Source organism: Gymnogyps californianus, chromosome Z (genome assembly GCF_018139145.2).
Source record: "Gymnogyps californianus isolate 813 chromosome Z, ASM1813914v2, whole genome shotgun sequence".
In the NCBI taxonomy this organism is placed as follows: Eukaryota; Metazoa; Chordata; class Aves; order Accipitriformes; family Cathartidae; genus Gymnogyps; species Gymnogyps californianus.
This window is the reverse complement of record NC_059500.1, coordinates 305,845-317,609: the sequence shown is the minus strand read 5'-3', so window position 1 is coordinate 317,609 and position 11,765 is coordinate 305,845. Positions and strand designations below refer to the sequence as shown.

Genomic DNA, 11,765 nt, shown 5'->3' with positions numbered 1-11,765 from the left:
GGAAGTTTTGGGTGATTTCCTTGAAAGACCTTTCTTTTCCATTTTATTGTTGTTCCTATCTGTGACAGAGTCTGATGATAGGGTTATGTCTTGTCTTTACCTCCTAAGACAGCAAAGAATACATTTGTTGCTGTATTTTCAATGCGGCCTTTCTCATAAAGTGTTAGATTTGACATTACTGCAAAGATCAAGCAGAGAGTAAGAAAAATAACGAAATATTTGGAATTCACTGGTGATTTGTGGTGGGAATAGTACAGTTGTCTGAAAAGTCGTATTTGCAAAGGATGAAAAAGTAATCATCTTTGCAATTCAGTTTTTGTTTGAGAGTTTTTTCTTTTAAGAAATCTCAATGTTTGAAGTTAAGCAGAATGTGTATTTCAAATGGCAAGCGGAAGAGAGGAAAAGGTTACTGTGTGAGCTCTGAAAGATTTTAGGATTTGAAAAAGTAAGAGCAGCAAAGTTAAGCAAAGGAAAGGAGGAGTTGGTAGGGAGAAACAAGGCATGTGAAGCAGGAATGGCATGGGAAGGACTGGCCTGGGCATTTTCCTAGCCCTTATGCAAAGCCCCTTCTGCACTTTCCTTACACCTGAGTGTCCCAAACTACTTTGAAATTTTGGCTGAGGAAGGAGCTGCCTGTAGGCAACTTGAAAATTGTTCTTGGTGTTCTGTGCTCTTTCCCCCTGCCTGCAAGTCGCCGTCAGCACCTCCCTTCTGACTGCGCTGTGCTGCTGCCAACTTTTGTTACTTTATCAAGTGGGGGATGCTGTTTTTTTAATGGACTAGACCGAAAGTGCTGGCAAGCAGTCTTTGTAAATGATCTGGGAAAACGATCTCCTGCCATTTCTAACTATAGCCATCTGGAGTTCTGTTCAGAAATGGTTAAAAGAAATTCAGATAGCTGTGATTTTTCAATTTTGTTTTAACATCAGTAGCCCTTTACCTGAACTGTTCTTACTGAGGGCCTAGCAGAGAGGCAGTCAGGTACTTTTGAGGAAAGTTGTGCTCTGGTTTCAGGTAGGAATGGGATTCCTCTTGATGAAGGGGTTCTCCCGTGGCCTAGGGTTTGAAGTTTTGGGTTTTTTTTAAAAGTAGGGCAGGTCAGTTCCAAAGTATGATGCGTCAGTGTGTTATGCTCTCTGTAGCCTGTATTACCCATCAAATCATCTAGTCTGTGCAGGACTATTATTTTTAATGTGGTTTTCACAGTCAGACATGAGGGATGTCTTTGTCATAGTCTAGCTGGTAGCAAAAAGTCTAAACCTTTCACTGGCGAAAGGAAATCTACATCGCTGAAGACTGGCAGTCAGATATGTCTTTCTCTGAGTATCAGTGTGAATATCGTAAGAGACTGCTTCACTTTGACAATCTGAAAAACAGCAAAACTTTGTCTGTCGAGCTCCTCTTCCTTTTCCTAGAGGCAGTGTTTTTGTCTGCTTTGATGCCAAACACCTGAAACGGTTGTTTCTCTGTGATGGAGAGGTGGGCCACAGCTATTGCCTGAGTTTGAGGATGGTCAACAGTGGAACCAGATGTCTTCAGGCTGCGTTGTGGTGCTGATGTTTGATGTTTCTTGTTTCCCAGCGGCCTGCCATACATGCTGAGCAAGAGGAACAGCCCTTCATCATTCCGGACGTGCGTGGACCTGAGACGAGGAGGAGGAGGAGGAGCTGTTGTTTGACCTGAGCTTCTGGGGAGGATAGATCAAAGTAAGTGTAGTGCCGTGCTGCCTCTTCTTACTCTTGTCTTGGTTATGAAGTGTCCGTGAGTCAGCTCCTTGGGCGGTCTTTGACACTTGGGATCCAGCAGTCTTGTTTAGCTGCATGTTTTCAGCAATTGTCATGTACTTACTTTGTGTAACTTTATCCAGCGGGTGACAGAATGGGAAGGAAGGAGTGCTTGAATTAAATTGGATTCTTGAGTATCACTAAAATTGTGGCGTGCTTCAGGGGGATTCTTTCATTTCCTACATTACTGAAGGTCTCTTTTCTCACGTCCCATAACCACAGATTAATATTGTAAATGTGCTTGATTGGAGCCAGCTCTGCTTTTATTCTCACCCCGTGGACGGGAACATGCTAAGACCTGTTTGAAAGGGTGACCCCATGTAAAGTTGACAGAAATGTTTGAGTGCTTCATTTGGTCTGTCAGGTGCTCTTCTGTCTTATTTTTTTACTACCTACAACTGTGCAGGTGGCCAGCATTTTACTTTTTCCTCCTATCTGTGGCGTCCAAACCTAAATACTGGTATAAAGTAGGTTTATTGTGTCTATTACCACCAAGTTCTGACCTCATTCTTTCATATTTTATTCGGCATATGTCGTGGTTTAACCCCAGCCAGCAACTAAGCACTACTCAGCCACTTCCCCCTCCCCGCTCCCAGTGGGATGGGGAGGAGGAAAAAAAAAAAAAGGTAAAACTCGTGGGTTGACATAAGAACAGTTGAATAACTAAAGTAAAATAAAATACACTACTAACTGAGAATAATAATAATAATAATAATTGTAATGAAAAGGAATATCACAAAAAAAAAAGAGAAATAAAACCCAAGAAAAGACAAGGGATGCACAATGCAATTGCTCACTATCCACTGACAGGTGCCTGAGCAGCGATCCGCCCCTCACGGCCAACTCCCCCCAGTTTATATACTGGGCATGACGTTCCATGGTATGGAATACCCCTTTGGCTAGTTGGGGTCAGCTGCCCTGGCCATGCTCCCTCCCAGCTTCTTGCACACCTGCTTGCTGGCAGAGCATGGGAACCTGAAAAACCCTTAACTTAAGCTAAGTGCTACTTAGCAACAACTAAAACATCAGTTTGTTATCAACATCATTCTCACACTAAACCCAAAACACAGCACTGTACCAGCTACTAAGAAGAAATTTAACTCTACCCCAGCCAAAACCAGCACAGCATAATAGATGATATATTTACCTAAGAACCCAGCTGAGAGAGGCAGAGTCTAGCAGATACAGATACATCCACGTTATTCTCAGGTTATTGCTGCATGCATTGTGGTGCTAAGCAGAGTTCTGTGTTGGCAGGTGTAAAAGTTTCCAGGAGCTTATAGTCGATGTGTGGATAGGAGAGCTTTTAAAACAGATTCTATAACCTCCACTTGTTAAGTTTTAGGACTGTGTTTGTAGGTTAGAAGCCAACTTGAGTGTATTAGGAGATAGCGGAGCTGAGCGCGTGTGTGGATGAGTAGGGTTCTGATGGTCTTTGGATGTGACCTCAGCTGGCGATGACCGAAGTGACCTCTTTAGCTGTGCAGGTGAGATTGAATGATGTATGCTGATCTACTGAAAGCCTAAACAGAAAAGAGTACAGCGTATGGATTGTCAGTAAGCATTGTGTTTTCCTGGTTGTGCGCTCATGTTTTATGTGGGTTTGCTTTGTTTATTTTTGTGGGAAAAGTGTTTTCCTCTTTAGTCTGACTTCTGGTATAACAGGAATACAAATGAGGTCAAATCTATCATGATCAGGGAAGGACTCTTGCAGGGCATGCACAGAAAGCTGCCGTAATAAGAGCCTTTGGGTTCTTTAAATACCATCATTGCACGAATTACTTATGTACAAAGCTCACGAATCTAATTTTTTGTACTTGTGTATCAGTATGTGAATTTAAACAATACCATGCAACTTCCTTCCACGACTAAAAAACCGAACTCCATGTGACAGTTTTCATGTCTAGAAAAGCTTGTTGGCTTCCCTAGGAGTAACTGTAACACAGAAATAAAGACAGACTTTTCAGAGGAAGTATTCCCTTTCCTCTCCTCCATGCATGATGTGGTCATGTAAATGAAATAAGATATCCTGTGAATTAGGCAAAGTAACTTTAGAATGTCTCTGGATTTCCTGTCTCGCTAGGGAGTAGGTAGTGAACTCTAGAGACGCTCGCCATTGGGTTGGGATCACAGGATAGTTGAGGTTGGGAGGAACCTCTGGCAGTTGTTTCATCCGACCCCCCTGACTCAAAGCAGTTTGCTCAGGGTCACGTCCAGCTGGGTTTTGAACATCTTCAAGGATGGAGGCTCCACAGACTTTCTGGGCAACAGAGTAAAAAAAAGTTTTTTCTTATGTTTAAGTGGAATTTCCTGTATTTTTTGTGTCTGTTGCCTCTCATTGTATTGCTGGATGCTACTCGGAAGAGCCTGGCTCTGTCTTATTTACTCCCTGCCATCAGGTATTTATGTACATTGATAAAATCCCCCTGAGCCTCCTCTTCTTGAGGATGAACAGTCCCAGCTGTCTCAGCCTGGCCTTGTATAACAGATGCTGCAATCCCTTAATCGTTTTAGTGGCCCTTCGCCGCACTCACTCCAGTATGTCCATCTTTTCTGGTACTGGAGAGCCCAGAGCTGTACACAGCACTCCAGCTGTGGTCCCTGGAGTGTGGTCCCTGAGCGCTGACTGGAGCGGAAGGATAACCTCCCTCACCCTGCTGGCGATGTTCTTCAGGAGCCCAGGATGCTTTTCGTCCCAAAAGCGTATTGGCTTATGGTCAACTTGTCCCATCCCCAGGTCCTTTTTCGCAGACCTGCTTTCCAGGCAGCGGGCCCCCAGCCTGTGTCCTTCCCAGGTGCAGGACTTGGCATTTACCTCTGTTGACCTTCATGAGGATTCTCTCTGCCCACTTCTCCAGCCCGCCGAGGTACCTCTGAATGGCAGCACAACCATCTGCTCTATCAACCACTCCTCCCAATTCTCCATCATCTGCAAACTTGCTGAGGGTGCCCTTTGTCCCATCAGCCAGCTCTTATAGCCTATTTGTTTGAAAACCAGTATTGCTGAGTACATGAGAAGGGAAATTGGGGCTTTAGTCCTAGATCCACCAAAAAGGCCATTAAAGGTTGTAGATAATTATTGCTTAACTGGTAGCAGCAGAGAGATGTTATAGCTAACGTTGAGCTGGGCAGACACTGTTTGCAGGTGTATCTTCCTCAGGAAGAGGAATTGTAGTTGCATTTTCATGGCATTGTAACTCAGTTCGTAAGTCCTGATGGGTCAATGTGACATGCTGGTTTGTATGAAGGCTGCAGATTTGTATACTACCTTTACTGTTCTTTTTTTATGCTACCTTCAGACCTCAGCTTGTGCAGAGCGTGTCTGGGTGCTTCTGTATCATAGCCTTAACACTTCTCGTCATAGGGTTAAATTCCATGGCAGGGGGGTTGGCACTAGATGATCTTTAAGGTCCCTTCCAACGCAAACCATTCCATGCTTCTAATTCTGAAGTGCCAGTTCAGGTGACTCTGCAGCCCAGGGGTAGATAGGCTCCAAGTTACTTCTGTTAAATATTGCTGAATGTTCCTTCCCTGCTCTTTCAGGTATGTATATAAGATGTTACTTAGTAAAACAAGTTGCAAAGTACCCAGAATTAATACTAGCTGGCAGAATGATCAAAACTCGGATTCAGACACTCATTTGGCTCCTGATCCATGCAGATACCCTGGTTTTGAACCCAGGATGGAGAGGAGCTGTGGAAGCTGCGCACACATTAAGTGCAACTTTCAGAAGCCAAAGTAGTTGAGGTTAAAGTAGTAGTTAAGATTAAAGCAGATGCACCCTTAAGTAGGTTTTGTTATTACAGATTTGAGCATTGATTGTTGTAGCTGTTAAGTCTGCTCAGTTTTATCCTTTGTACGCAGACCTCTATGACTATCCTTAGCAATTTCAGAAAGACCAACGGTATAATTTGAAAGATGGTTTTGGGCATACATTCATGACCATTCTGATATAACCTTTTGGGTTTTTGTAGATACAGACTATTCGCCTTCCACAATGTTTGTTGGATATGAAGACGCCGAGGATACTGAAGCGTATGAAGATGAACTTTATCACGAGGAGTCATCCAGTGAGCAGAGTGTTGATAGTGAGGTGGAATTTCATCTCTACAGCCAGATCCACTATTCCCAAAATCTTGGAGAAATCAGCACTCTGGAAATGGATGAGGAAGCTGATGTTGCAGGAGTCTCGGGTCATAGTTCAGTTCTAACTGAGAAACAGCATGAAGACAAGAAAATCACTGAATTCATTGATCATGGTGCTCAGCTTTCAGGTGACCCTGAGATCATCGTCTTGTCTGATACACCAGATGAAGACAGTGTTTACAAAAGCAAAGCAAAGAAGTCAACAAGCTCTTTAGCTCAAGGTAAAATCCATATCTATCCAGGATCTTCCACACCAAATTGTGCTGAAGCTGCTGGATGTAATACCCTGTATCCTGCTGGATCAGGCACAGACGTTTCAAGGCAAAGGAAAAGCACTAGTGGGAAGCTTAACCCAGTTACTTCTGCTGGAGCTCATGCCATCCAAGATGTGTTGGTAATAGATGATAGCTCGGAGGAGGAGAGCTTGATATCTCAAAGTGATAATGTCGAGAGTTGGATGCTTTTGGGAGCCAGTGCAGATGACAGAGATGAAGATATCATGTTGAACCTTGAAGGCTGTGCAACTCCTGTCAGCGAAGGTTAGTACTTTTTAAAATGACTTTTTTATTCTTCTGTTTGTGGGAGGATTTGTCTGCAACGATACTGATGTCAATGTTTGAAAAGAAAGATAAACAGAAAGCAAATTGGAGTGCGTAATGATGGGTGCAAACTATGATGAAGGAAACAGCCATTTATTTATACCATTTCAATACCATTATTTCAGTAGTGTCATATATGGAAAGATGGCATTTTTGCTGGTAGAAATTTGGAAGTAATAGCAGAGTGATTCATGTTATGAACTTTCCAACTTTCCTGTGTCTTTTGTATTCCTAAGAGCATATGAGAAGTTGCGGGGGGGCAGAGGGAAAGGGAGGTGTAATAAAGGGGCAATACAACAGTTTCTTACTGTAAACAAAGTAAGTAGAAAAAAGAACCAGTTTGGGGACTAAAGACATAAAGAAAATCAGAGGCAGGAACTGCATAACAATAAAAAGTTTGCTGAAAAGTGCTGCAGGGTAGGAAAGCAATCAGTGCTCATAACCCAGGGAGCAGTGTCATTACTCTTTTCGTGTGATGAGATTTCTGCCCTGCTGCCCCTGTCTGCCTTGCCTCATTGCCCCTCAGCAGTGCAGACACCAGTGCTTGTTAAGGCTTTGCTGTATGCTAGACCAGAGAAGTTACAACTCAGGAAAGGGATGAACGGAACAGGAGAGGGCAAGGAAGGGGAGGGGAGACCTTCTGAGCTGGTTCCCCTTCCTGAAGCAGATTCTGTAACCACTTCTTCAGGAGTCTGGCAGTTTGGGCTGTTGATCTAAAATTTACTGTAAGTTCTTGTATGGATTCTCCATTGACTAATTCAGAGAGATTCCCAACCACTAAGACTAACATCTCACATTTTGGTATTTTGCAAAATACTCTTCCACATTACGGTGCAGAAAGTTAGTAAATGTGATGGTTAGCACGACAGATTTTAGATACAGGTTTGTAATAATCATACTATGTAATACATACCTTGTCACCAGCAACTAAAAACTCTCTTAGGCGATCAGCCATGCTTTTTTCTTGCCCACTGGTTTCCCGAAGCGCAAAGATCATTTCCAGAAACAGCGTCCCCTGCTAGTCTAAGGGAAAACACTACCTGAAGAAAGGCTGCCTCGGTGGCAAGGCTAGCCAGATCAGCTGCAGCACTGGGGACCTTGGCAAGACTTTTTTTTTTTTTTTTTTTTTCATTTAAAGAAAAAAGTATACCATAATTTTACTTGGTGCGCATGTAAATGAGGTGGCTTTGGGTGCAGGGAAATGAAATGTTCTGCAGCGCTCATCTGCAGGCTGACACTAGTGAAGCTTTTCTTCAGGGTGGCTGTGTGAACAGTGCTGCTGTTCACATGCTGCTACTGAGCTGTTTGAGAGGGTAAGGCTGAGAAATTGTCTTTGCCTTCTTTTCCGGTAAAACACCTGTTTCTTGCCCGTAAATGTTCAGTAACTTTTTGCTTAGAGTTGGTCTTGTGTATGTTTTCGCATAGCTATCCACAGTCCATTGCTAAACAGACCGTAGTGTGCACTTGATCTCAGATGGCTGATTAAAGACACCAGCGTGCTTGCCCAAGCCTCGGAGATTTAGGAAATGCTTTCCCTGTTCCCAGTGCAATGCCAGAAGAGTGGCAGAGCATTCAGTTGCCATTGCAGAACCCCAGCCAGCCACATTATATTTGGAATTTATGGGATTTTTTCCTCCCTATAAATCTTTTAAAATGTCGTTTCTAAGAATTAACTTGAAGTTGCTAAATTTCATTAATATCTTTCTTTTTGTATTTTCATATCCTGTCCTTTTCTTTGAAACTAGAGCTAATTAGCTGGTCTTTTTCTTAAATTACTCTGCCTCTTGGGGAGCAAACGTCTAGTGCCGTCTGGTGACTGCTGTAATAGTGATGCAGTTTGTGCATAGCACAGTTAATACATTTTCTGGGTAGCGTGTATTTTTCTCATAACTGCTGGGCAGGCAAATGACCTGGAGTTAGGTTTCTTTTGTTCAGTTTACTCTGTGTATCTCCTTGGATTTAGGTTCCAAAATTGCTGATGGTAGCACTAAAGATTACCCAAAAAACCAGAAGATAGAAAAATGTTTAAACAGTGCTTGAGACTTTAAGCATATTTCAAAATTACATATACATATTTTGGGAAACAATCTGTAATTAATTTATCAGAGTGATTATGGTTACTAGGTGTAACGTGAAAATGAAAATTCGTGTCTTCATTCGTTGTGCTATTCTAGTGAAGGTGTGCCAGTGCTAACCGAGAAAGGCGTTTAAAAATCAATATGGGAGGTTAATATCAGGAGACAGCTTTGCTAACTTATGGTATGTTTTTGTAACAAAACCCCTTCTCACGACTTGCCTCACATCAGCAGTGGTTTTGCCAACAGCAGCCTCGTGCCTGGAGATGCGGGACGTACGGAACACGCGTCGGGCACAGGCAGCTCTTTGGGAGCAGGTGCTAGTTGTACATGCGCATCTCTCTCTTCATTTTAGCTTTTGCCTTTCTCCGTACGTATGACTTTGCAGAAAGCCTTAACCTTTGCGCATTTCTTCTGACTGTGAAGAAGTTAATGGTGATCCGTTTGACTCTGCTGTACACAGCAGGCACAGCAGAGTGCCGTGCCTGGGTGCTGGCCCCGACCCAGGCACGCACCTGAGGCGGAGAGGGTACCGCAGGGCTGGGCTCCGGTCAAACCCCTGCTTCTCGACTGCATCCCAAATTCCAGTGAATGTTATTCAGGTAGCTCCGGCGTGCAAACATTTGGTTCAGCTGCTCTGTTTCTAATATGTATGGTGATGGGGATGCAAAGACACAGGCTTAAATTAAATCAGTGCTGTATGTATGTGTGTATGTAATGAAAAGCCAAAACAGCATCAAAATAGTTTTACGGAACAAAGGCCATCAATCTTCCTAATGTAAAGTAACCATAATTTGTTTATTGAGCTTAGGCAGCATTGTATCTCCAGTTCTATAGACTACAAAGGACTCCTTTGCTGAAACGTAAACATAAAAATTTTAAATCTGAAGGAAGAAACGCATTTAAAAAATACGTGTGTTGGAAAATTATCCTCTCAAAGATACTCTCTGCTAATTCATTTAAATTATTTTGAGACGTGCACAGTTCTGTTTTCAGGGTTTCTAAAGAACAAGATCAAGTATTTAGGTGACTACCCAGTATGTAAATTACTGCTTTAGGGCTTGTAGTATCAGTAATGATGGACGTAGAGTGTAGTGACTGGTGAAGTAGTGACTTGCCTTTTCCCTTCTCCCTCGAAACTGCCTGTGACTGTGTAAATGGGACAGACCCCCAGTGACAGTGTCATGGTGTGTCTAGTGTCCAGTTTGCTTCACATTAAACAGGGAACTGAAATGTGAGCAATTCTCTGACTATGAGAGTAGCCGGTTGTGTCAGTCGTTTGATGAGTCTGTTTTCATGTCTGAGTCCCTGAAATAGAGATGCTGAGGTTGCACCGAAGTCAGAAATAACTCCTCAAGGAAAGGAATTAGGCATATGTCCTTATCCTGTTAACTCCTCTACATCGTACGTGCCTGCCCTGCTCTTGTCTAACAGCCTTATTATTTTTAATATTCTCTGTAAACAAATAACACTTTCTTGATGCCTCCAATGCGCAGAGAGTCTTCTCCCCATACAGCCTTCTAGCTTCAGTCACAACCATCTGCTGTGACGGACAGAGATGTCCCTTTGCCTTGGGAAATGAGCTCTGGTTCCTGATGGTAAATCAAGATTCACCTGTACCCTTCCGTCTTCAGTTGACACCTTGAAAGTTACGGCTGGTCCACAAACACTGCTGTTCAGTACACAGCTGAAAACATTACCTCCCTTTTCTGCCCTCTTTCCAAATGGCTTTAGATGCCTTTCACTTTTTATTTTTGCTTGTCTAATACCATGTTAAGCGACACCGTATTTGTGCCCATTTTTCTGTAAAATACAACTTTTCATCATCCGTCTGCTGGTTTCTCAGCACATACAGCTGATTGGCAACCTTTCATTAATTGGGAAATGAAGATGGGTGCTGGCTTTCTTGTTTCACATAGAGGGCTATCAGGGAAAGCACTTAACTGTGTCTGTAGTGACTCTGTCCCTCCTTACTCTGACTTCATTTTTCTGCGGTGAGATTGCGCAGAGCCTGGAAGCGAAGCAGACGCTTGAACTACAGACAGTCGGTCAAGCTGAAAGACAGCGACCACATACCTGTGTGTGTTGCTTGCCCCCACTGGTCACCTGTGGGTTTCCTTGCATGGCATTTGGAAAAGTGCACGCTGCTGCTGCTCATTACTTCGCAAAAAGGGTCCTACCTGCTTCATGTGGTGTTTAAAAAATGGGTAATTCAGCAAATCCAGGTCTTTGGTATGATTCACCTGTAGAGTCCAGAAGAAAGTGTGCAAAGAGAATCGTTACAAACTGTACCATGTACCAAATATAGTGAATTCATTTTTAGTGTTGGAGAGTTTCCAGGTCTTTGAAGGAGGGTTCTCCCATCCCACCCCTTCCCTCTACTTTGCAATAAGAGTATATATGATAAGAACGTTAATCTCCTGTAGTTGGAAGTCTTTCATCCATTCCTTCATTAAAAGCTTCCTTTTAACATATTTCCTCTCCCACGTATAGCTGCAGTCCTAATCTCTGCATTTTTTTTTTTTTGCCTCACGGCTTTTGGAAAGACAGCTTTCAAAGCTGCAGCATTGATGTCCGGCCACTAAGGGGTACAAAAAACAATTTATCTTCTCCCTATTTCATCATTTGCCCACCCAGTACCTTCCTTGGAGAGAACAGGCTAATGTGATCGCATTCTGGGCTTGGCAGGTTTGTGGAGTGTGGTGCGTATGGTGGTTTTTTAATCCAAAGTTTCTATAAAACAGCACATATGTACTCTGCTGCGCTCCCAGAGAGGGAATGGTTGTTTTCTTCTCTGCTCTGATTTTTTTCTTATTAACACAGTAGCAAGGCTTTTACAAGAGCATCGCTAGAGATACTACTTCTGGCGTAAGAAGTTGCTCTTAAAAGTAACAGCCACTGGGTATCGGTCTGCCCTAGTAAAGAGCATTATGTTCAAATGCCCTTCGTGGTCATTGCTCCGCAGCCTGCAAGCCTCGTCAGAGGCCCTGGTGCAGCCTCCTTAGCAGCTCTGGCCGCGTTTTCGTGACATTTGCAGACAGTGACACGATAGTTTCAGCGATTCCTGTGTGTGCTGCTCGGCGCGGCGGCTGCTCGGGGGGGTCCCGGGGGGTCCTTCCCTCTGCAGCAGCAGCCCCAGGACCAGGGACCAACTGAGCTTC

The 11,765-nt window shown here is 43.4% G+C and overlaps 1 protein-coding gene across 1 annotated transcript in view; it reads left to right on the top strand.

Annotated features, from left to right (window-relative positions):
* Positions 1–1,649: 1,649 nt before the first annotated feature.
* ZCCHC7 (zinc finger CCHC-type containing 7) overlaps positions 1,650–11,765 on the top strand; it is a 117,113-nt gene continuing 106,997 nt past the window's right edge. The window contains exons 1-2 of the mRNA XM_050913539.1: positions 1,650–1,706; positions 5,759–6,469. Coding sequence (XP_050769496.1) covers positions 5,782–6,469 — 688 coding nt within the window. The 5' untranslated portion in view covers positions 1,650–1,706; positions 5,759–5,781. The remainder of the gene's footprint in view (positions 1,707–5,758; positions 6,470–11,765) is intronic.